General features: G+C 39.8%; 2 protein-coding genes across 4 annotated transcripts in view; both read left to right on the top strand.

Moving 5' to 3' along the window:
* Nucleotides 1–7,763, top strand: part of pdss2 (prenyl (decaprenyl) diphosphate synthase, subunit 2) — a 32,383-nt gene extending 24,620 nt beyond the window's left edge. Inside the window, exons 4-8 of the mRNA XM_084092585.1 lie at nt 1,871–1,945; nt 3,335–3,496; nt 3,645–3,773; nt 4,640–4,675; nt 7,314–7,763. Coding sequence (XP_083948711.1) covers nt 1,871–1,945; nt 3,335–3,496; nt 3,645–3,773; nt 4,640–4,675; nt 7,314–7,469 — 558 coding nt within the window. The 3' untranslated portion in view covers nt 7,470–7,763. The remainder of the gene's footprint in view (nt 1–1,870; nt 1,946–3,334; nt 3,497–3,644; nt 3,774–4,639; nt 4,676–7,313) is intronic.
* A 9,829-nt stretch (nt 7,764–17,592) lies between these two features.
* The window catches only part of bend3 (BEN domain containing 3), a 5,738-nt gene continuing 521 nt past the window's right edge, over nt 17,593–22,809 (top strand). Inside the window, exons 1-5 of one of the 3 annotated variants that reach the window (XM_084092899.1) lie at nt 17,593–18,760; nt 18,961–19,200; nt 19,482–19,536; nt 20,207–20,361; nt 20,514–22,809. The exon at nt 20,514–22,809 is cut by the window's right edge and continues 521 nt beyond it. In XM_084092899.1, the coding sequence (XP_083949025.1) occupies nt 19,186–19,200; nt 19,482–19,536; nt 20,207–20,361; nt 20,514–22,775 (2,487 nt within the window). In that variant the 5' untranslated portion in view covers nt 17,593–18,760; nt 18,961–19,185 and the 3' untranslated portion in view covers nt 22,776–22,809. Of the gene's footprint in view, nt 19,201–19,481; nt 19,537–20,206; nt 20,362–20,513 lie in introns of all 3 variants that reach the window. The other 2 variants (XM_084092898.1, XM_084092900.1) reach the window with 2 other exon arrangements.

The raw sequence follows: 22,809 nt of genomic DNA, 5'->3' as shown, positions 1-22,809 counted from the left end.
TGCAGGTTATATATGTAACTAATTAGTGATTAAAAACATATATTTTAAGTGGTTCACCTAGTCCCTTGATGTAACGGACAGTCACCCAGCTAGAACCATCCAAACGCATCTCCCTTTTCAAACTGCCGTCTATGTAAATGAGGGCGAGGCCCCATTGCATTAGCGGTTCATTTAGCGTGAGAGCATTAGCGGTGGAAATCAGACGTTCTCTCTCCGCAGCAAAGCGTTTTTTCCTCCTGATTGATCTGTATTATGTATCGTGGCCTTGAGTGGGATCCTGACTTAGTAGACTGTGTGTGTGTGTGTAAGTGAGAGAGAGTGGGATTCTGGCTCGACACTAGTATAAACGGTAAAGGGATCCGCAAGCGGCTGTCTCCTCTTTCTTCTCCTCACAGACCTGTCGGCGAAACACGACTCCGGCTGGATTTGGGAATGAGACGAGACGGAGGGAGGGCAGCTTATCTGATACTTTCCAAAAAAAGCCCCCCCCCCACACTTCTCACACACACACACACACACACACACACACACACACGGAAGACATAGACGTACACAAACACACAGTTCAAACACACATTTATTCTCGTGTACACACACACACACACACACACACACGCGTGCTTTAATTTCTCCATGTGGAGTGTGTGAAGCCGCACATCTGGCTGCGCTATAGGGGCTCTCTGTCTTCTCTGGGCTCTGGGTAGAGGAGTCAAGTTCCTCACTGTTTCCTCAAAGATCTGGTTACTCAGAGGGCAAAGAGAAAGAGAGAAGGAAAGAGTGAGAAAAACAAAGTTTGAGAGAGAAAGTTTGGGGAATGGAGAAGAGTAACATAATATTGAATTTGAGGAATAGCCGAGGAATAGCAGTGTCTGGATGGAAGGCCTCTGCTATTCTAGTTCCCTGGAGATTCTGCCTGTGGTTTTATGATTCAACAGGCAGGTCTTTCGGGAAAAGAGGAAAAAGAATGACGGAGGGTGAAAATAAGGTGGAGAATGTAGCCTAGGGCGACGGATGGAAGGAAGGGATAGCGAAGCATGTGATTAGATGAAAGATGGAGCTGACAGTTACTTGCTCAAGCTGACTGTTGTGGAGTAGCTGTAACGGAGTAGCGCCCCCCTCAGGAGCACTGTAGGCACTGCACAATACCATAATAGTTTTTTTTATTTATTATTCACACAAAAAATTTAAATTCAGACAATTTTTATTCAACCTCATGTCAACTTATTATCTTCTGTGGAATACAAAAGAAGAAATTCTGAAGTATTGTACTAGTGCTTTTCAATTACAATCAATGGGGAAGGATGCTTACAAAGATGCAAACCATGATTCAAAGCAGTTCAGTTTTAAATTCATATAACTAAAATTTTATCTAATCATTGAAAAAAAGTATAACTAATTTATTAACTCTATTAACATCTGATTATGGATTGATAAGATGTTGATTTATTTTATATTATTCATATTTTTCATATTATTCTATATTATTTAGCTATTTTATATGTGTGTTAACACTCTGATTTTCTGTAGGTGTTGAGTATTTCTGTGCTATGAGCAGTTTGGTGCTTGTGTCTTTTAAAGAGTGAAAAACTGAATCAATAAGCTAGTGCAGATGTCAGAGTCCTCATTAAGCTCTGTATCCTCTGGACATTGCACAGTTTTGACTGGCCATCTGTTTAATAACTGAAGTGCTGGTTATTCTATCTGTCCCTCAGATGCTCTTTTAGACTGAGTGGACTGGAAAGAAAGTCTTCCCATATTCCCAAACAGCTCATGGCCTAATAAATGCTCATTTCAGAACAGATGGAGCTGATATCAACACTGTTATTCTGAGAGTCTTCATTCAAGTGTTCTAATGTTATGTTTGTTATAGGTGGTGGAGCTGATCTCCAGTGCTATCGGAGATGTGGTGCAAGGAATCTATCACGAGAGCTCCAGTTCTGCAGAGGTACGACATTCAGCCCACTGCACTTACCACATATAGCCACCAGGGGCACAATATGGGACACTATTTTGTAACGACTGCTGAAAATTGATTTTATGTTGTAATAATATTTCAAATTATTACTGTTTTTTAAATCATATTAATGCAACCGTGTTGAGCATAAAATACTTAATTCAAAAGCATAAAGAAATCAGATTTTGTGTAAAGGCAGTAAAGTTGAATGTGCCTGTGTATGAGACATCGTGTTTTATTATATTTCGGCTGTGTTGTTCTATATAAGCAACCACTCAAAGCTTCTGTGGTTTATTGCTTTAACATACATGTGCTTTCTATGTGATGTAATATCTTTCATTGCTAAGCTTTGTTTTTCACATAAATGAATTATAATTGAGTTACAGAGGAATCTTTGTAGTGTTTAATGTTTTATATTCAAAGCTTTTAAAACAGCTAATGACTGGACATGCAAAACATCTCCAAACAGAGCGAAACACAGGCTGACTTAAAACATCTGCAAACCACTAGTAAATAATGAATGACGAAGTTTCCTGTGCGAGGCGAGAAAGAGGAAAAGTGATGGAGAGGACCGCGTTTATGCGAGAGAAACGCAACAAGGGAGGGAGAGAGAGATTCAAGTTTCTTTTACCCTTTTTAGAGGAGACGTTTCCGAGCAGATGTTTGCATCAACTTTCCTTCCTTCGGTTACACCCCCCCCCCACCACCATACCAGTGTTTTTTTTTTACTCTCTCATTTTTTGAAGTTGCATCCTTAAAGTTTCCTGAAACATTATGTTTGTTTGGGATTTGAAATTAATTTAATTAAAAGCTTCCTTTTGGTTGTGGTCTTTGAAAGGATTGTTTAATGATATATTCTAGCTCTCCACATCCTCTTGACAAAAAATGTAAGAATTATAATATAATAAAAAAAAATTATTTTTAAAAGAAGTCTCTTATGTTCACCTAGGCTGCATTTATTTGAGCAAAAATAAAGAGAATAATTTTGTGAAGAAGTATTACCATTTAAAAGAACAATTGTTTTCTATTTTAATGTTTTTTTACAATGAAATTTATTCCTATGATGCAAAGCTGAATTTTACTCCATACGCCAGTCTTCAGTGTCACATGATCCTCAGAAATCATTCTAATATGCTGATTTGGTGTTCAAGAAACATTATTATTATTATTATCAATGTTGAAATCAGTTGTGCTACTTAATATTTTTATGGAAACCTTAATGCATTTTTAGTTTTTTCAAGATTCTTTGATAAAAATAAAGTTCAAAAGCACAGCATTTATTTAAAATAGACATCTTTTGTAACATCATTAATGTCTTTACTGTAGGCTACATCACAGTAAATATAAAACATAATGCTTATGTTTTTCTGTATTCTGAAGGAGGGCAATCTAACACTTGCTTCCTGGGAAGACCAGACATTCCTGTCCCATGGTGCTTTGCTTGCCAAGAGTTGTCAAGCTGCGATGAAGCTGGCCAGACATGGTACCGAGGCTCAGAATTTGGCTTTTCAGTACGGAAAACACCTCACTCTCGGACACAAGGTGTGTATGCACGGTTGCACAAGTGCATTGTGGGCACAAGCTGTTTCTCTATACCCTCCGTCTGCGTGTGTTTCATTCTCCTGTTTTCTCTTTAGACTGTACACACAGTGTTTCATAACAATCATGGATATATGTGTGTGTTTTGTAGCTAAACTCTGATCTACAGCCGTTCGTGAAGAGCGAGTCAGAGCCAGCTGTGTTTAGTTTGGATTCGGCTCCTGTTGTCTTCCACAGACAGATCATAGGACCTGAGAGATGGCGGCACCAGCTAAAACAGGTACCAGACAACCACATCAAAATGGTAGAAGCCGGCACGCTAACACACTGGTAGCAAAGCGAAAGCTGTGAAATGGCATTGAGACTCAATGAAATAACATGCTGAAAAAAATAATAGAAAATACAACATATACTACCGTTCAAAAATTGTGGGTCAGCAATATTTTTTTTTAAAGGAAGTAAAGGACAAGTTAAATTGATCAACAGTTACAGTAAATGCATTTATAATGTTAGAAAAAGTTCCATTTTTAAATATATGCTGTTCTTTGAAGTTTTTTTATCACTATTTCCACAAAAATTAAGCAGCACTTTTCAACATTGATAGTACGGGTAATAATTATTATTATTATTTTTTTAAATCAGCATATTAGAATGATTTCTGAAGAATCATGTGACATTGAAGACTGGAGTAATGATGCTAAAAAATTCAGCTTTGCCACCATAGGAATAAATTTGGTTTTAAATTTGTTAAAATAGAAAACAGTTATTTTAAATAGTAATAATATTTCACAATATTACTGTTTTTTCTGTATTTTTGACCAAATAAATGCAGCCTTGGTGCGCATAAGTGACCTTACTGACACAAACTTTTGAATGGTAACAGTTCATGGAGTGTATTCACATTACAGTGGTGGAAAAAGTCATGTGAGATGGCATTTATTGAGCTATGTGATGTCTCAATGCAGCTAGCAGACAGTCAAGCCAATTTTACTGGAGTATAATTGATATTGTATTTGTATTTGTCATTAATAGAAGTGATTCAGTAAGATTTTAGCCTCTAGACTGGTGGCAAACACCATTACGGTTCAGATTTCATTGTGTCAGCATGACGTTCTCTGGATTCACATTTTTCTCTCTTCATTTCAGGCCCAGAATATGGCTAGACAGATTGATTACACAAAGGTGAGCAACTCCTATTTTTTGATTAAGGGAGAGGGAAAACAAAGTAATGGCAGCCTCATTCTAGTGTCTTCTTATTCAGAGAACTTGTGTTCATGGGTTTTACTGTATAAACCACTAAATCATTTGATTATTTTCATTCAGCCAATGAATAAGTGAGATTGTCTATCGAATTCAAGAGAAATCAATCCTCCTGGTCAAACCACTAATCAATGAATCCAGCCACAATACTTCTGATGAAACATTCATACAGATATGATACAGATCGATTTCCCAGGAGTCAGTCATGAAATCATTCCCAGGCTCATAACGTGTGTCAGTGTTTACAAACAAACAAAAAGAGAAGTTAATTAATATGCAATTAATAAAAATGAACCAAAAATTTAAGTTGTTCATGCTTATTTAATTATACATTTAAGATAGCGAAACCTGAAATGACCTAATGTGACAACCATTGGTTCCCATGAGGAAAAGAGATTGATAACATACTAAATAATATCTTGATGAAAGTCTAAGATGCAAAAGAAAAAAGAAAAAGTTAAGATTTCGGGTTAGGGGGTTGAAAACAAACATCATTAGCACAGCATAAAAATAATAGAAGTCAATGGAAAGGCTGCACCAGGATATCAAAACCAAGTTCAAGAATGTAATGAAATATTTAAATTGGAAGTAAAAGTTTCAGAATCGGTGATTGAAAGCGCATGTTGATCGACCGATGCTGTGAATATTGGTGGTTACGGTGCTGAGTGAGCTGATAGGAGGTGTTTGTTCTCTGTAACTGATAGCAAGTTCAGAAATTTGATTTCCAAAGTCAGAAGGAGAAGCCGGACAGAAAGAAAGAAGGGGAGAAAGATAGAGGCAGAGATGAGGTGGGGAGGGGGCAGGAAGAGGAGGAGGAGGGCACGAGCAGCTCGGGTCGCCGTAGAAACACGATATTAGGAGATCGAGTGGCAGGTTTATTTGTAGAGGAGACAGAGAGACGGTTTGACAGCAACATCACACGAGATTCTCCTTCAACAGGACACAGACAGACACATCACACCCACACACACATCACATATCTCTGTTATCAGCACATAAATGCCACATTAATCTCTCCAGTATTCGCTCTGATTGTTTTTTTTGGTGTAAAAGTGTGTCTTGGGTGGGTCATGACTCATGAGGTCTGTCAAACTGAAAATATGAAAGTTTTTTAGTACATTAGTCAAACAAACTGTAGCCATACAAACAACAGTGAGAAATCGGTCGGCAGTTGATGTTATCATCTGTCTCTCTCCGTCTCCCTCTCGCTCACGTTGGTTGAAAGCAGGTCTCTTCTGCTGTTTTTAACTCTAGGCCCCCAGAACAACACATCCCAGAATTCATTTGGTAAAATAGCCTCCAGTAAAACATGTTTATAGAGAGCAGTGGAGGACAACAAGACCATTTGAGTGAGGAAGAGAGTGAAGTAATCTGGCTTTAAATGTAATTATTGTTTATATATTGTGTATATTTATTATTATTATTATTTATGATATATATTTTTTTATAACATTTAATATACACTACTGTTCAAAAGTTTGGGATCAGTAAGAATTTATTCAACAAAGATACATTTAAATGGATCAAAATTGACAGTAAGGACTAATTACATTAGTAAGGTACATTTCTACAAAAATTCAAATAGAACTGTTCTTTTTAATTGTAATAAGATTTCACAACATTACTGATTTTACTGTATTTTTGGTCAAATAAATAAAGCCTTGGTGAGCAGAGGAGACTTTTGTAATGTTTCAAAACATTAAATATCTTACAGAGCTCAATCCTTTGAACACTAGTGTATTATTTTTAATGTATTATATTTGTTAACATTAGTTTATGCATTAGTGAACAAATAAATATACTATTACTCAGTTAATTTATGTTCTGAAAAAAAGAAAGAAAAGATTTTTGCTGCTTGTTCAAATTGCTTAATTAAAAGCTGCACAATTGCTATACATTTTGTCCTGACTTAATTTGATTGTGTTCAATCCACTTAAATATATGTAAAATTGAAGTTTACTTAATCCGTTTGGGTGCTTGTTAGTTCCCAGCATGCTTTGCATATGGCTGAATGAATCAAGAGAGAGTAAATGTTGTAATTAAGTGTTATTTTATGTTTTTGCATTTAAGATGCTAATGTGTGCTACTGCTAGCTAAAAGTTTGTTAACTAACTAGTACAGTCTTACAATTCAGTTGTGTGACAGTAAAATATATGAAGATGAATGAATATATGAAATTGAATGCCTGAACCATGTCAGGGAGCCATTGATTCATGTGGGACAGATGTACAAGATAAAATCAGTATATACATTAATGTTAATTCATACAATTTTACATTTTTACAGTTTAAAAATTTAACCAATATTAATAAAAGCTGTAAAAGTATTGTTCATTGTTAGTTCATGATACCAAACACATTAATGTTTACAAATTGACCCTTATTATAAAGTGTTACTATCATTTGTTTTGCAAGTAAATCCCGTTAATCTGTAGAAATTATCATTATTTGAATTCCTTGCCTTTAAATTCAGTTCTAAAGAATATTACTTATACTGTTTTAGTTAGATTAGTTTGATGGAGTGATATTTAAATTTCTCCTCATTCTTGCGTGTTCTGCAGCTCCGGGGCCTGATAAAGATGGAAAGAGGCGTGAGCCAGGCGCTTGACCTGTGCAGTTACCATGGCAACAAGGCCTTAGAGGCCATGAAGTGCTTCCCACCCTCAGAGGCTCGGTCGGCGCTGGAAAACATGGCCTGTGCGGTCACCAAGTTCTAAAGATGGTTTCAATCTGGATGCATATATGAATTCAATTCAGTCTGATGCTCTTGATTAATGCTGAAACATGAGCCCACCTGGAGTTTTCACTTTTTTTGGTGCTTTTTAAAGAGGACTTTCTTTGGAATGTTTGCGGTTCTGACCTGCTCCACAGGTGATGATGTTTATGTAGTAATGACGAGTGTTGATTACTGGACTCATACACACTCTATGCATTTGGTCGCCAAATCAGCTTTATCTTTTAAAATAAAATGAGATGTCTTTTTGAAAAAAAAAAAAAAAAATCAATATGTATTGTCTCTCTTTATTCTAAAATTCCCTGTGATATTTACCAGAGGTCAATATTTCTATACAGCATGTTAAAAAAGACAAACAAACAAACCTCATTAATATATGACTGTAAGAAATTATCATAGAGAAACTTATTAGTATGATAGGGGGCGGCATTAACCAAAATGTTGGTCCGAAAACTGATGACTGTGTGTGTGTGTGTGTGTGTGTGTGTGTGTTGTGGGTGCCCGGGGTGCTCCAGCAGCAGTGTTGGCAGTAATAATTAATGAGGTGAGTGTGTGACCTGAGTGAATGGGCAGGAAATGCTGCAGTATTGATCAGCTCAGCGAGAGGGCTGGCGCCAGCTTGGGCAGCCTGCGGTTTCCCGGGTGACCACAGGGGGGACGACTAGGGTGTGAAGTGAGGCGTAGGGGAGTGACGGTCACCGCCGGCAGCCGCTGGACCACACATACACACTTGAAGGACAGAGAGGGAAGAGAAGAACATATATGCTGGAACATCAGTAGAGTTCCTTCCATGTCTCTCTCTGGCCTCAGATTTGTTGGCAGGATAGTACACTAAGTTTGCTCGGTAGGAGCGGCGGGACAGCCCCCTGGTCATACATGAAAAATTCATTTTGGCCTCAAGCAGATCTGAGAAAACACGCAGTGAAAAACTGAAGAGAACAAGGACAGAAAGAAAGAACAAGCAACCCTTCCTGACACAACAACACCACCATGTCAGAGGCAAACTCTTGTGCTGCCTCGTCCTGATCAGAGTTCGTTCAGACTTTATTATTATAATTACTGTGTAAAACTAACAAAGTGTCGAAGAATGGTATGAAAAGTCTTGAAAGTTCTTTTAGTCTTTATTTCAAGGGAATTGCAGGTTGTGGGCCTCATTGAGATTGTACAAATCACATTTTAGTCGTGTGGAAGTTTGCTTCATTTAATCAGTCATGGCTCATGGCTAAAGCTTAACAGATTGGAAGAAATCAATGTATTATTGAATTTTCTGCCAATTTTCGTAAGTTGATTATTCAGACATAAATGGCAGAAACAACATAAGACAACACTGCTGGCCACTGCATGCCAGATCTTCAGTTGTGATAATCGAGCTCTGGCTAATGTCTTTAAATGAATTTGCGGATTTGATAAAAACATCTGGGCAACACTTTATAAGGTCACATTTGTTAACATAAGTCAATGCATTAACTAACGAGAACTAACAATGAGCAATCTATTTTTAGCATTAAGTAACCTTTGTTAATAAAAAAAAATTAAAGTTAGTTTGAACTAATGTTGACAGATAGAACTTTTGATCTTAAATTATATTACTAAATGTTGAGATTAACATAAGCTAAGATTAATAAATACTTAAGTATTGTTCATCGACAGTTCATGTTAACTGTAGTTGACAAATGTTAACAAATGAAACTTTACTGTAAAGTGTTACCAATATCTGGATTAAGTTGTCTAATATTACTGCATGTTCTTGTGTTCATTGGAAAGGGCAGATATACAGTATATCGATACTCAAAACCATGATCAGCAATGCAGCGATTGGCTGGTGTTAAACAGCAACGTAATGACATCATATAATTTAAAAAAAAGGAAACAGCCAAGCAGGCAAAATTACATAAAATATCTAATACATAAATGAAATGTGTAAATGGTTAAAAGTGGGTGGGAAACCAAGCCCAAAGTTGCTTATAATAAGTAGACTTGGCAACACTGCCATGCTTGTTTTGTGAAACTGATAGACACTTCTCAGATTCCTCAGGTGGTTGTTGTTTTTTAAACTGAAGTGAAATTTAGGGTCTACTAGCAGGGTTGCCAGATCTGAAAGAAACAAAACCAGAAACACCCTGATTCAAAACTAGCACAAATACCAAAACTCAAAATATGTCAATCCCATAGCTAAAATATATTCAAAATACAGTCACAGTTATGCATTACAGACAAGTTTCAACTCAAATCACTATACAGTAATATACAACCCCAAATCAGAAAAAGTTGGGACACTGTACAAATTGTGAGTAAAAAAGGAATGGAATAATTTACAAATCTCGAATATAGATAACATATCAAATGTTGAAAGTGAGACATTTTGAAATGTCATGCCAAATATTGGCTCATTTTGGATTTCATGAGAGCTACACATTCCAAAAAAGTTGGGACAGGTAGCAATAAGAGGCCGGAAAAGTTAAATGTACATAAGGAACAGCTGGAGGACCAATTTGCAACTTATTAGGTCAACTGGCAACATGACTGGGTATAAAAAGAGCCTCTCAGAGTGGCAGTGTCTCTCAGAAGTCAAGAGAAAAAATAGTGGAGCAATATCAGAAAGGAGTTTCTCAGAGAAAAATTGCAAAGAGTTTGAAGTTATCATCATCTACAGTGCATAATATCATCCAAAGATTCAGAGAATCTGGAACAATCTCTGTGCGTAAGGGTCAAGGCCGGAAAACCATACTGGATGCCTGTGATCTTCGGGTCCTTAGACGGCACTGCATCACATACAGGAATGCTACTGTATGGAAATCACAACATGGGCTCAGGGATACTTCCAGAAAACATTTTCGGTGAACACAATCCACCGTGCCATTCGCCGTTGCCGGCTAAAACTCTATGGGTCAAAAAAGAAGCCATATCTAAACAGGATCGCAGGCATTTTCTCTGGGCCAAGGCTCATTTAAAATGGACTGTGGCAAAGTGGAAAACTGTTCTGTGGTCAGACGAATCAAAATTTGAAGTTCTTTTTGGAAAACTGGGACACCATGTCATCCGGACTAAAGAGGACAAGGACAACCCAAGTTGTTATCAGCGCTCAGTTCAGAAGCCTGCATCTCTGATGGTATGGGGTTGCATGAGTGCGTGTGGCATGGGCAGCTTACACATCTGGAAAGGCACCATCAATGCTGAAAGGTATATCCAAGTTCTAGAACAACATATGCTCCCATCCAGACGTCGTCTCTTTCAGGGAAGACCTTGCATTTTCCAACATGACAATGCCAGACCACATGCGTAGAAGAAGGATCCGGGTACTGAAATGGCCAGCCTGCAGTCCAGATCTTTCACCCATAGAAACATTTGGTGCATCATAAAGAGGAAGATGCGGCAAAGAAGACCTAAGACAGTTGAGCAACTAGAAGCCTGTATTAGACAAGAATGGGACAACATTCCTATTCCTAAACTTGAGCAACTTGTCTCCTCAGTCCCCAGACGTTTGCAGACTGTTATAAAAAGAAGAGGGGATGCCACACAGTGGTAAACATGGCCTTGTCCCAACTTTTGAGATGTGTTGATGCCATGAAATTTAAAATGAACTTATTTTTCCCTTAAAATTATACATTTTCTCAGTTTAAACATTTGATATGTCATCTGTTGTATTCTGAATAAAATATTGAAATTTGAAACTTCCACATCATTGCATTCTGTTTTTATTCACAATTTGTACAGTGTCCCAACTTTTTCTGATTTGGGGTTGTATAAACAGTCTGTCATCTTACCTTAAGATTTTATAGTTTTAAGATCTTGTTCTTGGTCATTTTCATAGATTTCTGCACACTGGCTCCTTCAATCATTCATTTATATTTATATTCAATCATTGGTTTATCAGTCAAATTAAGTATTTCAGTCAAATACAATTTATGATATATGTCAAACCTTTAACCCACAGGGGAAAAAACAAATCGCTGCAACAGTTTCAAAAGTAGCCCAATTCCGCAGGAAACACCGATAGTCCCACCCCAAATCTCACGTCATTGGTTCAGCTGTTACTGGTCAGAATGCTCAATTGATAGCGCCAGTGTTTACACTTTTTAGAGAATCAGCATCAGGTTTTTTTAAGGCTAGTTCTTTCTTTCTTCTAGTTTTTTATTTTATTTAGTTTTTTATTTAGGGTTAATCCTAATTTTTGTACGGACAATCACCACTTTACGAAATTTAAAAATTTACAACCATTTGGTATTTTGAACATTTATTTTCTTAAAAACAAACAAAAAAACCTGTGTGTGTGTTATGGGGTCAGACGGCGGCCTAATGAAAGTCAGACATACACACAGACTTGCAGTGTGATTTTATGGCCGTCAGTATCATCATCCTGGTAACCTGATACTGTCTCTGTTTTTGCGCATGGAAATGATTTTTGCGGTTTGGCGATTCGTGGCAATCCGAGCCCCTGATGACATGGTGGCTGGATTTGCACAGGTATAGCAAGCGAGAGAGAGAGAGTGTAGGATACCAGCTCAACTTCAGGAAAGCTCAAATCTATTACGACACTCATTTATTCCATACAGACACGTGACTCTCCGCCTTCTTTATGTGTTTGGGTCAGAGATGAGGAGCCTGGTCTGAGATCATTAGATTTGGTTTTCGTATATTGAAACAAAATTTTTAATGTGACACGTGTTTTAGGTCTTAGAGCATAATAAAGGAATATGAAGAGCTATTTTATAAGTAATACTGTTTTGCATGTGACTCTTGCATTTTGTGTGCTTATTACACTTTATCTTTAAAACCAGTCTGCTTTAGGAATATATGTGACCCTGCATCACAAAACCAGTCTTATGTTGCACGGGTATATTTGTGGCAATAGCCAACAAAACATTGTATGGGTCAAAATTATAGATTTTTCTTTTATGCCAAAAATCATTAGGATATTAAGTAAAGATCATGTTCCATGAAGATATTTTGTAAATTTCCCACCTTAAATATATAAAACATTTATTTTTGTGAATGGATGCAGCACTATCGCCAATAGAAATGGACAACTTTAAAGGCGATTTTCTCAATATTTCGATTTTTCTGTAGCCTAGCCTCAGATTCCAGATTTTCAAATAGTTGTATCTTGGCCAAATATTGTCCCATCCTAACAAACCATACATCAATGGAAAGATTATGTATTCAGCTTTCAGATGATGTATATAAATCTCAATTTTAAAAAAATTACCCATAAGACCCATGTTTTGTGGTCCAGGGTCACATATGACAGATGTCTTGTGCTCTAGTCTCTCCCTCTACGGACAGATCTTTAAAACTCTCCAGCACCATTCTCGCATCACGTCATCATGTTCCCTTTCGAAACGGTCTCACATTGCGTAAAACACACTTTGGGGAAACTCCATTTTCTCCAAATACTGCTCCCTGATTTGTTCACGTTTGTATCACTCCATTCATTGGTTCCTGCAAGAAGAGAGCCAGCAATAAAAGCAGCCTAAAGCCACATAGCAAGCAGAGAGACTTGGAGTTTTCCCTCCCCATGCGGACTTCTGCCCCAGACAATTTGCCAACCGTTGTTTTTCATTGTTTTCCTTCGTTGTAAACCAGTTAAACTCAGGCCCATCCTCGACCTCAAGATCCTGCATCGTGCATTAATGACATGGCTATTCAGGATGTTGAATTTGAAGCAGATCCTCGCGCAGAGGGTTGGTTCTTATTGGTGAATCTGAAAGATGCTTACTTTCATATCCAAATAGCCCCTCATCACAGACTGTTCTCGAGATTTGCGTTCGAGGGGGTGGCTTACCAATATACAGTCCTCCCATTCGGGCTGTCTCTGGCCCCACGCACATTTAACAAGTGCATGAACACAGCTCTCTCTCCTCTGAGGCAGGCGGGAATCCGCGTCATGAACTACCTCGACGACTGGCTAGTGTTGTCAGTCACCTAGAACATCTTGGGCTCAGAATCAATTCAGCCAAGAGCATCCTGTCTCCCAGCAGGCGAGTCGCTTTCCTGGTGGCAGTTAATGACTCAGGCCTGGCTCACACTGGAACGCTCGCTGAGTATTCAGCGGCTAGTGGCGTCATTCAAAGTTGGGGCTAAAAGTCAGAGTCCCGTCCCATGCTTGATGTCAGGGACGGTTATGCCTCAGGGTGGACCACCGCTGTCACAGCTGTAGCCCCTTGGATGGAGTCCTGCCTGTATCGGACAGGTGTCCGATTGGGACTGACCTCCAAATGGAAGGTTGTCACGACAGATGCCCGCAACCCGGGTTGGGGAGCTCTGTTCGAGGGCAGACCGGTGTTCGGCTCCTGGTCCAGCCTGGAGCAGCGCCTGCATATCAATGGCCTCGAAATAATGCCGTTTTTTCTGGCTCTCATAACCTGCCAGCCCTGCAGGGACACCACATCCTGGTCTGTTCGGACAACATGAAGGTGGTAGCCTTCATAAATTGCCAAGGCGGCCTCAGGTCGTGGTCTCTTTACAGGATAGCAAGACGCCTCCTCCTATGGGCACAGTACAACCTGGGCTCCTTGAGGGCAGTGCACATGCCGGGAAGGTTGAACCAAAGGGTTGACATGCTGTCCCGGGGTGGGGTGTCTCCAGGGGAATGGGGGCTCCACCCCCAATCGGTTCAGATGATCTGGGAGATCTTAGAAGAGGTAGACCTCTTCGCCTCAGAAGGCAACTCTCATTGGCCAATTTTTTCTCAAGGGAACAGGACGCACTGGCCCAGGATTGGCCCAAAGCTTGCCTGTACGCCTTTCCCCTGATCGCTCTGCTCCCTCAGGTTATCAGGTGAATCAGGGAGACCAGATGCTCAGTTCTCTTGGTGGCTCCACTCTGGCGAAACCAGTCGTGTTCCCTGAGCTGATCGTGGACGATTCCGCTGAGGAAAGACCTTCTCTCTCAGGTGAGAGGGTCCCTTTGGCATCCCCAACCCGAGTCGTGGAGCCTACATCTGTGGTCCCTTGACGGGAACCTTCACAGCTCCCTGTGAGGGTCGCCAGCATGATAGCGGAGGCCAGAGCGTCATCTACAAGACGCCTCTATACCTTTTTAAGGGTTTGTCTTCTCCGACTGGTGTGTAGTCTGGAACTAAGACCCATCCGTTTTCAAAGTGTCAGCCATTCTGTCCTTCTTACAAGAGCTGCTGGATAGGGGGCGTATCCCTTCCATGCTCAAAGTATATGTGACGCCCTCGTGGCCGGCCAGTCTGTAGGAAGGAATGACATTGTTGTCAAATTCTTGAGGGGAGCCAGGAGACATAACCCGCCTCGCCCTTGTACTGTTCTGATCTGGGACCTGTCCACGATCCTTAGTGCCCACCGAGGCCCTCCGTTCGAGCTGTTCCATGCGGCCAGATTACGGTCCCTGTTGCTGAAGACAGCTGCTAGCTTTAGCGTCCGTCACACATGTGGGCGACATGCAGGCGCTCTGGGTGTTCTATATGGTATATTGTTCCCCTGTTTCGAAAGCGAACGCTCTGGTTACTAACTTAACCTCTGTTCCCTGAGATGATGGGAACGAGCATTGCGTTGCCACAGTTGAAAGATTCTGACATTACACCATTCTTCGCCGACTTATAGGCAGTCGGCTCTGCCCGTTAAGGCAGGCTGAAATGCCATAGGTTCGTGCAGTGCACAAACATGAACAAATCAGGCTTCAGTATTCTGAGAAAACAGTATTTCCCCAAAGAGTGTTTCACGCAGTGCTCGTTCCCGTTATCTCAAGGAATCGAGGTTACGTTAGTATTTTTCCCAGAGATGACATATATGAGTTTGTGTGGTATTTGTAAGTATATTAAACAATCAATGTCAAAAATGTTAAAAAAATATTTGAAAAGTCCATGAAAAAATTTGTTTTATCTCTGGTCACAGTTGTTACCGGTGGTAGAACACAGGGAGTCTAAGTCTATGGTGTATATAAATAAATAAAAAATCTCCAGAAATTAGTTTAAAGACTGGATTAAATTGTTGAAGTGTTTTATTCGATTAACAAATAGGTAAACACTGTCTGGCTCAGTTTCAAAAATGACAAAATAGCAATCCTATGCAGCAGCATGGCACAAATATTTTAATAAAATTATGATAAAATAACAAATTATAGGAGATTGCTTAGAATGTAATCATTATAAATGACACAAAATACTTAAAATTACAAAATGAAAAAAACTTAAAGAAATAAAATAAATTAAAACAAATAAATAAATGAAAATAAATAAACAAATGATTAAATATGAGCCTATGGTAGGAAACATAACAATGCCAACATGTAACAATTCATTAATAACAAGAAATCATCACAAAAATTATCAATCAACAGTCACAACTGTGTGCTGGTGTGGAACTCATGTAACTCATAGATTAGATATCACCTTCCTAAAGACATAACAGTGGAATTATAAAATTGTGCTTTCTGCCAAGGGCACTGGCATGGTGGCAGTAGTAGCATCTGAAGATGGCAATAAAGATGATGAAGCAGCTTCAAGTTTTTTTGAGAGATTTCTTGTTTCAATTGTTTTGGTTGGTCCTCGCATTCAGGTTCAATTTCCTCAAAATGATCAGATCCACCGGTCACAATTGTAACCGTCTTCATTTATCTGCAGTTTGACAACAGAATAAAGCATGTATTCATTTAATTTCAATGTGTATGTATAGATAACCATTTCATGATAATATGTGCAAAAATGTACGAGCTATTCAAAAAGGATCTTAATATTCTTACCTGTCCTTTCTGAGCTTTGATGTCATCCTTCCGTTAAGATGGCAGCACCAGGAAATAAATGTGTGTGGTCACATAACCAAACAATCATGTTAGACCTGCCATAAACTCATATAGACATCTTACATTTTCATTATATATGAACATGTGCTTCATAATATGAGTTACTTTTCAATTTCACACTAAAATATGCAAGGAAAAATTGTGGTCACAATTGTGACCAGGATTAAATGGGTTAAGGAAAAACACCCTTTAAAAATATGAAATAACAAAAGAAAACAACAACAATAAAAAAAAAAAAACATTCTACAGCCTATTTAAATGTAGGCTATAGGCATTTGCATGCATTTTTAATAGCCTATAAAAACAATGAACTGAACAGCACTTAACTCTTGTCTGCCAGTTTGATTTTATTTTCCTCTTGTTTATCCAACAGCTTATTATTTTAAAAACATAATGTAGTTTTTGAGGATAGAATGCATTTAAGAGTCTTTGAAGTAGCCTACTGCAGTTTTGAAATGTGTTCTTAACTTCTTATTGTAGCCTAGTACTCTTTTTTATTTTGGCACTAAAGCAATAAAATATTCTTTCTCGATTTGACGGATGTGATTCTTTCTCTCATAAGATAAAAAAAAAAATTAGATGAGCGCATGCTAAAATGAGTCTTTAACGAGCAGCGCAAAACTCTCGTTCACTGCGCGAGCGTCCCGTAGAACAGAGGCGCGAGCGTCATCGCATGAGCGCATGATGGATCAAACAGCCTACATTACCTGAATAATGACCGGAGTCTCATCACACCCACATCTCAAAGAGCCACGGCTCCGTGACCGTGACTTAATGCAGACATCACTAATGCAGACATTACTAATGCGCGTTACGGGACATTGGCCACATCGGGTGCAAACTGATGAGTGTCTGAGAACAGTCTTGGAGTGTGCCTTTGCGTGCCCGCACGAGGACAGCAGTGGACTTATTTCACCTCTTTGCTAGTGCGAAATGCTGTAGCATATATGTTGTTTTGTGGTTTGGGATTGTAACAGTCAATGTAACCTATAACATCCATAAATAGCTCACATATGTATATGCTGTATAAAGTTTAATTAGACCTTCTGGATGCTTGAATGGACATTAATTCTTTCTTTTCTTTTTTTCCAGTTTCAAGTATAGGCTACTTTTTGGCATGAATGTTTTGCTTGTAGGAATATATAAAATAAAATTAAATAAATGCTTAAATTATATAATATGTGAGCTATATAGATGTTAAATCCACAAATGTATATATATATATATATATATATATATATATATATATATATATATATATATATATATATAGCTATATATTAATTTACTTGACATCAAAACATGTTGCAATCTATGGTTACAATACAAAGCAAATTTGCCATGCATTACTTGTCATATCCACTAGACGGCAGTCCCTTGTTAAACTGGCAGTAAACTGCAACATAAAGCGCGGAGTCTGGGACAATTCATTAATATAGTTCGCTAGTTGTATCATGGACAAGACTGAAACATTCACATAACCTATTTATGTGGCTGATTAAATTAAAATACGAGCTAACCTTATTTCGGGTTACAAGTTTATTCAGAATGCGTCTAAATAGGCTACATCATATTTTAGTCCTTTCAAACTCAAAAGAAAATTTCCTGAATGTTCCAGATATGTTTACATTTATTTTTGGGCAACATTTGGTTTCATAAAGAAAAAACGTAATACCTGTGAGTCGAGTAATAATAGGCTACTAGCCTACTCTATGAAGATCTGCTTCTGCAAATATTTCCTTAGTAAATTACTATTCAGATATTAAACGTAAAACCTTCTGTGAGGACAAAGTACACCCAAACAATTCGCGGTAGCCTATCGTTTGGTTTTCTTGGTGTTGCTTACATTTCCAATCTCAATACTCAGAAATTGCAGAACGTCATTTATTTAACCGCACCACCTTCAAATCAATGTTTTAGAATAAAACAACAGAATGCACTATTTACACTATGTGCACAAAATAAAAGCAGTATTTTGCGTAATAGAGAGAAAATCTCTCTTACATTCACATGCATTATACTTCTGAAGTCATACGCGGTGTAGTGCAAAATAAGCTTATTTTTTACATAAACAATAGTTATTAAAAGTTATCTAAAATAAACTATATATGATGTATATTTGTGCTGTCACGCGCGTCTATGACGCGGGCGATTATACACTCGTGGAAGCGCGAGACTCGTGGGGCCTACTGAAACGACTGAGAGTCACGAGAAGTCCCACGCCACAGTGCGCACTTCGCTCATTTCATGGCCACGGCGCCGCAGCTCAAGGATTCACGTGGGGTGGGCTGGCAAAAAACCCACAGCGAACCCACAGCTGTGCGGAAATGACACAGTACAGTCACGTCACGCGAGAGGGCACTGACTAGAGAAAGAAGAAAAAAAAAAAAAAAGCAGCGGAGAGAAACACGGACAACAGTTACCCGTGGACAAATCCACTGGATTTAAAGACGCGACCATGGCTGATGCCTCCTAACCCACTGCTCACGGCTGCCCGGCGTCGCAAAGGTGAGTTTGATTTCAGCCGCGCAGGTAGTTTAAGCGCGCCGTGTTGCGGGAGACGGAGCGAAAACTCATCGGTGGATGTTTTTCTTGCCGCGTCACGCAAGAGGGAGAGTTGCGCACGGGGGAGGGAGGGGAAACACGAGAGAGAAGGTCAGGTCTCCGTATTACTGCAAAAAACATAAAGTGTACATTATTTCCTTAAGGCATATGCAGTCCACAGAAGGACCGCAGCAGGGAGCCGCTTGTCCGCCTGTCTCCCCGGTTGTACCGATCCGTGGGGTTTCCACTGGAAGAATGAGGAAGTGGAGCCGGTGGACGGGGGTTTGTACGGTGAAGCAGCGCCTCTCCGGTGCTCTGGCGAGACTTCACGGTGCAAGACATGAAAAACAATTAGGAAAACAATCTCACAGAACTTCACCGTGGAGAAAATGCACTCAGGGAATGTAAAGTTTTACACGCATCATAATTTTCTCACGCTTGCCATGATGACATTTGTCATCAGTCGTGTGTTATGCTGACTTCTTTCAGCAGGCCAAATGCTTCCTCTTTTTAAAACAAACCATTATACAGAAAGATATGTTAGTGAGATATTCCTAAACTTGCATTCCCCGGACAGCTGCTATGACTGACAAGTGTAAAGGAAAAGTGCAAAAGAAATGTATTAGATGTGTGATTATCAGATAATATCAGTAATAAGTCATGGGTCTTGTGTGTCTCTTCCCAGGATATGAGCTCCTCTGTGTGCATGGTTAATGCAGACGGACAAGTGCCTGATAAAAGTATGTAAATAACGTTTCACACTAAATGCCCCTTGAGAACTTTCACTGAACAATAGGCCTACAGTTTTCTCTGTGTAATAAAATGCATTACACCACAATAAACAAATAAAATGATCCAGTGAAATGTACTTAGCATCAAATAGAGATGTTGCATTGAAAGTTTACTTGGTATTAGGATCACTGGTGATTGCATGGATTTACAGAAATCACCTGACACAGAAATCAAGTAGGCAGTACTAAATACAGGTATAATCAAAAACATTTAGAAGAGGAAGAACATCAGATGGAGTCATAAAGGAATGACATTGCATTTGTAGTGTAAATGCTCACCTGTAAAATCAACCACTGCCTTAAAACTTGTGATTTTAAAGTCACCATGAAATCAAAATTGACAAATTTTGTAATATTTGTAGTGTTTACTATAAATTTATCCGTGCACATCATATTTTTTTTTTTGTAAATTCAAGAGCCTGATAAAGATAACATTTAAATGAAGATGCATGTTACTACCAGCTGTAAATGTTCATCTGTCTCAGGTGTAAACATGTCAAGTTTTCTGTAAACAAGTATCCTGTAACCTCATTAAAGTTGTGCAGAATTGTGTGAGATAATGTATATCAGCATTTCTCAGCATTCTTGAATAGTTATGAACACTTGGGTTTTTCTTCAGAAGTTAAAGTCGAGAAAGATGCAGAGGACATTATTGAAAACTCAGAGGGAAAGATGGAGAGCTTCATTAAGCGCATTACAAAACGTTTAGCAACACACGCAGGCCCTGAGGTGGAACGGTCCACTAGCGGGAAGAGGGTCAAGGTGACAACACAGGTAAGATGAAAAGGAACATCTGTTACAATCACAACTTCAGTTCTTCTACAGATTAAACATTGTATTTGGGATATAATTTGTCAAGAGTTGTCTGGTCTGTTATTTCTTTTGGTGCAAACTATTAACAGCAAAATTTCCCACTTACTTTCCAGGCAGGAGAACATCCTGACGGCAGTTCAGATGATGGAAGCAGGTCATGCTCGCACGGCCACAGATTATCTCCTCAGGAGCAGATTTCCATCTCTTCATACAGGAAACCACTCTACAGCATCACGCATCGCATTTCTGAGCGTAAAGCTGCATCCAGTCTGGACCAGCACGGAGCTCACAATGAAGTCAGAGCAAGCCATAATGGTGTCCAGTTCCAAAAACTAGGCAATTCTAGAAAGCATCACATGTTTAAGGCCTCCCCTACTGTGGGGGTCACGGGTTCTCCTGCTGCCTTGGATTCTCACCTCTACCCGCTCATCGAGAAGATGTTCTTTCTCCTCAACACACTGAATTCCAGTATGACCCAGCTGCACAGTAAGGTGGACTTGCTCTCGTTGGAAGTGACGCGCATTAAAAAGCAGATGAAGCCCTCTGAGATGGTCATGGAATTTCAACCTCCTCCCGAATACCAGTTGACTAGTGATGAGCTCACCCAGCTGATGGAGCAAACGTCCACTGCGGGCGAGCTTGGCTGCAGACTCCTCGTTCAACTGTTCCCAGAACTTTTCACAGCAAAGGAATGCATGCACAGCTGCAGCACATGCAGCATTACAACTAAACGGACATTAGATTCATTGCACCTTCAGTTAATACGGAACTATGTGGAAGTCTGCTACCCGCTGGTAAAAAATGAAAATGTGTGGCAGACGGAGTGCTTGCTGCAGATCAATGATTTCTTGAATCGTTTCTGGGCTCAGAAGGACATGGAGAGTGGTCAGATGTGCGACAAACAGGCTCCGATGGTTGCTGGGTTTGACATGGAACCGAATCACACTTTCCATTTTATCAGTGAAGATGCCCAGGACGAGAGTCTTTCCCTCAACTCTGGAGAGAACAATGATGTTCATCCTAATAATGCCAGCTCAGATATAGCGTTCGACCCCCATGAGGCTGCTGGTGACGACTCTGAAGACTTGACTTCCCCAGAGGAGCTTGTCGTTTTTTTGTTGAACAGACTCTTCCCAGAGGTGTTTGAGGAGGGCAAGTTGCCAGAGGGCCACAACAGCATTGGACAGTTGATCATTGACTCGGACAGACTGGAAATTATACGAAAATACATGGAGGCCAATTTCCCTGATATCCCAGAGGAAACCTGGCTGCAGTTGTGTGTACAACGAATGGAGGAAGCACTGGAGAACTCTTCAGTAAATGGCAGTGGTCGTGACACCCGAGAGATGTATGATACCACCCGTCTCCCCGATAACATCTCCATTGTTAAGATCGGTGACCTGTGCGATTACGAGAAACCAAATCGCAGGTCTAAAAAATCATGGCTCGAGCCTGTGGATTTCGATAAACTACAGATCCCTCCTCCAGACTTTGATGTTCCACAGGAGTATTTACTTACTAAGGAACAGCTAAAATGCAACTACGAATGCAGTTTATCAATTGGGAACTTTGCATCTCGTCTCTTGGTTCTCATGTTCCCTGAGCTCTTCACTTTCGAGAATGCGCGAAAATACTACAACTGCAGCGGATCTCTAGGAAAGAAGCAGCTGGATCCTGTACGAATCAATCTGCTCCGACATTACGTCCAGCTACTCTACCCGCAAGCTAAGAACGACCGTGTGTGGACTCTTGAGTTTGTCGGCAAACTTGATGAGCGTTGCAGGCGACGGGATACTGACCAACGACGTTCATACCAGCAACAACGGAAGGCCTGTTCGCCTGACCAAGAGCCTGACCCAAAAGACTCTCTGCTAACTGCTGGCCAAATCAATGTTCTCACTTCAGATCGTGTGAAAGAGGACTCTGAAGTCCTGTCTTCACCCCTGGAGAAAAGCAGCAAAGATTTCTGCAAGATTCCTCTGGAGGACCTCTCGGTGTCTACCCCAGACTTCCCAGTGCCTTCTGACTACCTGCTCACGGATGCTGAAGTGAGGGAGATTGTCCAACAGAGTCTGTCTGTGGGAAATTTTGCTGCCCGCCTTCTCGTTCGTCTTTTCCCAGAGCTTTTCACGCAGGACAATTTACGGCTGCAGTACAACCACTCTGGGGCCTGCAACAAGAAACAGCTGGACCCTGTGCGCCTCCGACTTATTCGTCATTACGTGGAGGCCGTCTACCCTGTTGACAAAATGGAGGAGGTGTGGCACTACGAATGCGTGCCAAGCATTGACGAGCGCTGCAGGCGCCCCAATCGCAAGAAATGTGACATTCTAAAGAAGGCAAAGAGATCAAACAACACTGTGACTTATTCTTAATCAATGTTCCTGCAAAGTGCAGACCTGTTTTCCT

The sequence above is a fragment of the Abramis brama genome (genome assembly GCF_963993115.1).
Source record: "Abramis brama genome assembly, chromosome: 19".
In the NCBI taxonomy this organism is placed as follows: domain Eukaryota; kingdom Metazoa; phylum Chordata; class Actinopteri; order Cypriniformes; family Leuciscidae; genus Abramis; species Abramis brama.
This window is presented reverse-complemented; position numbering and strand designations above follow the sequence as displayed.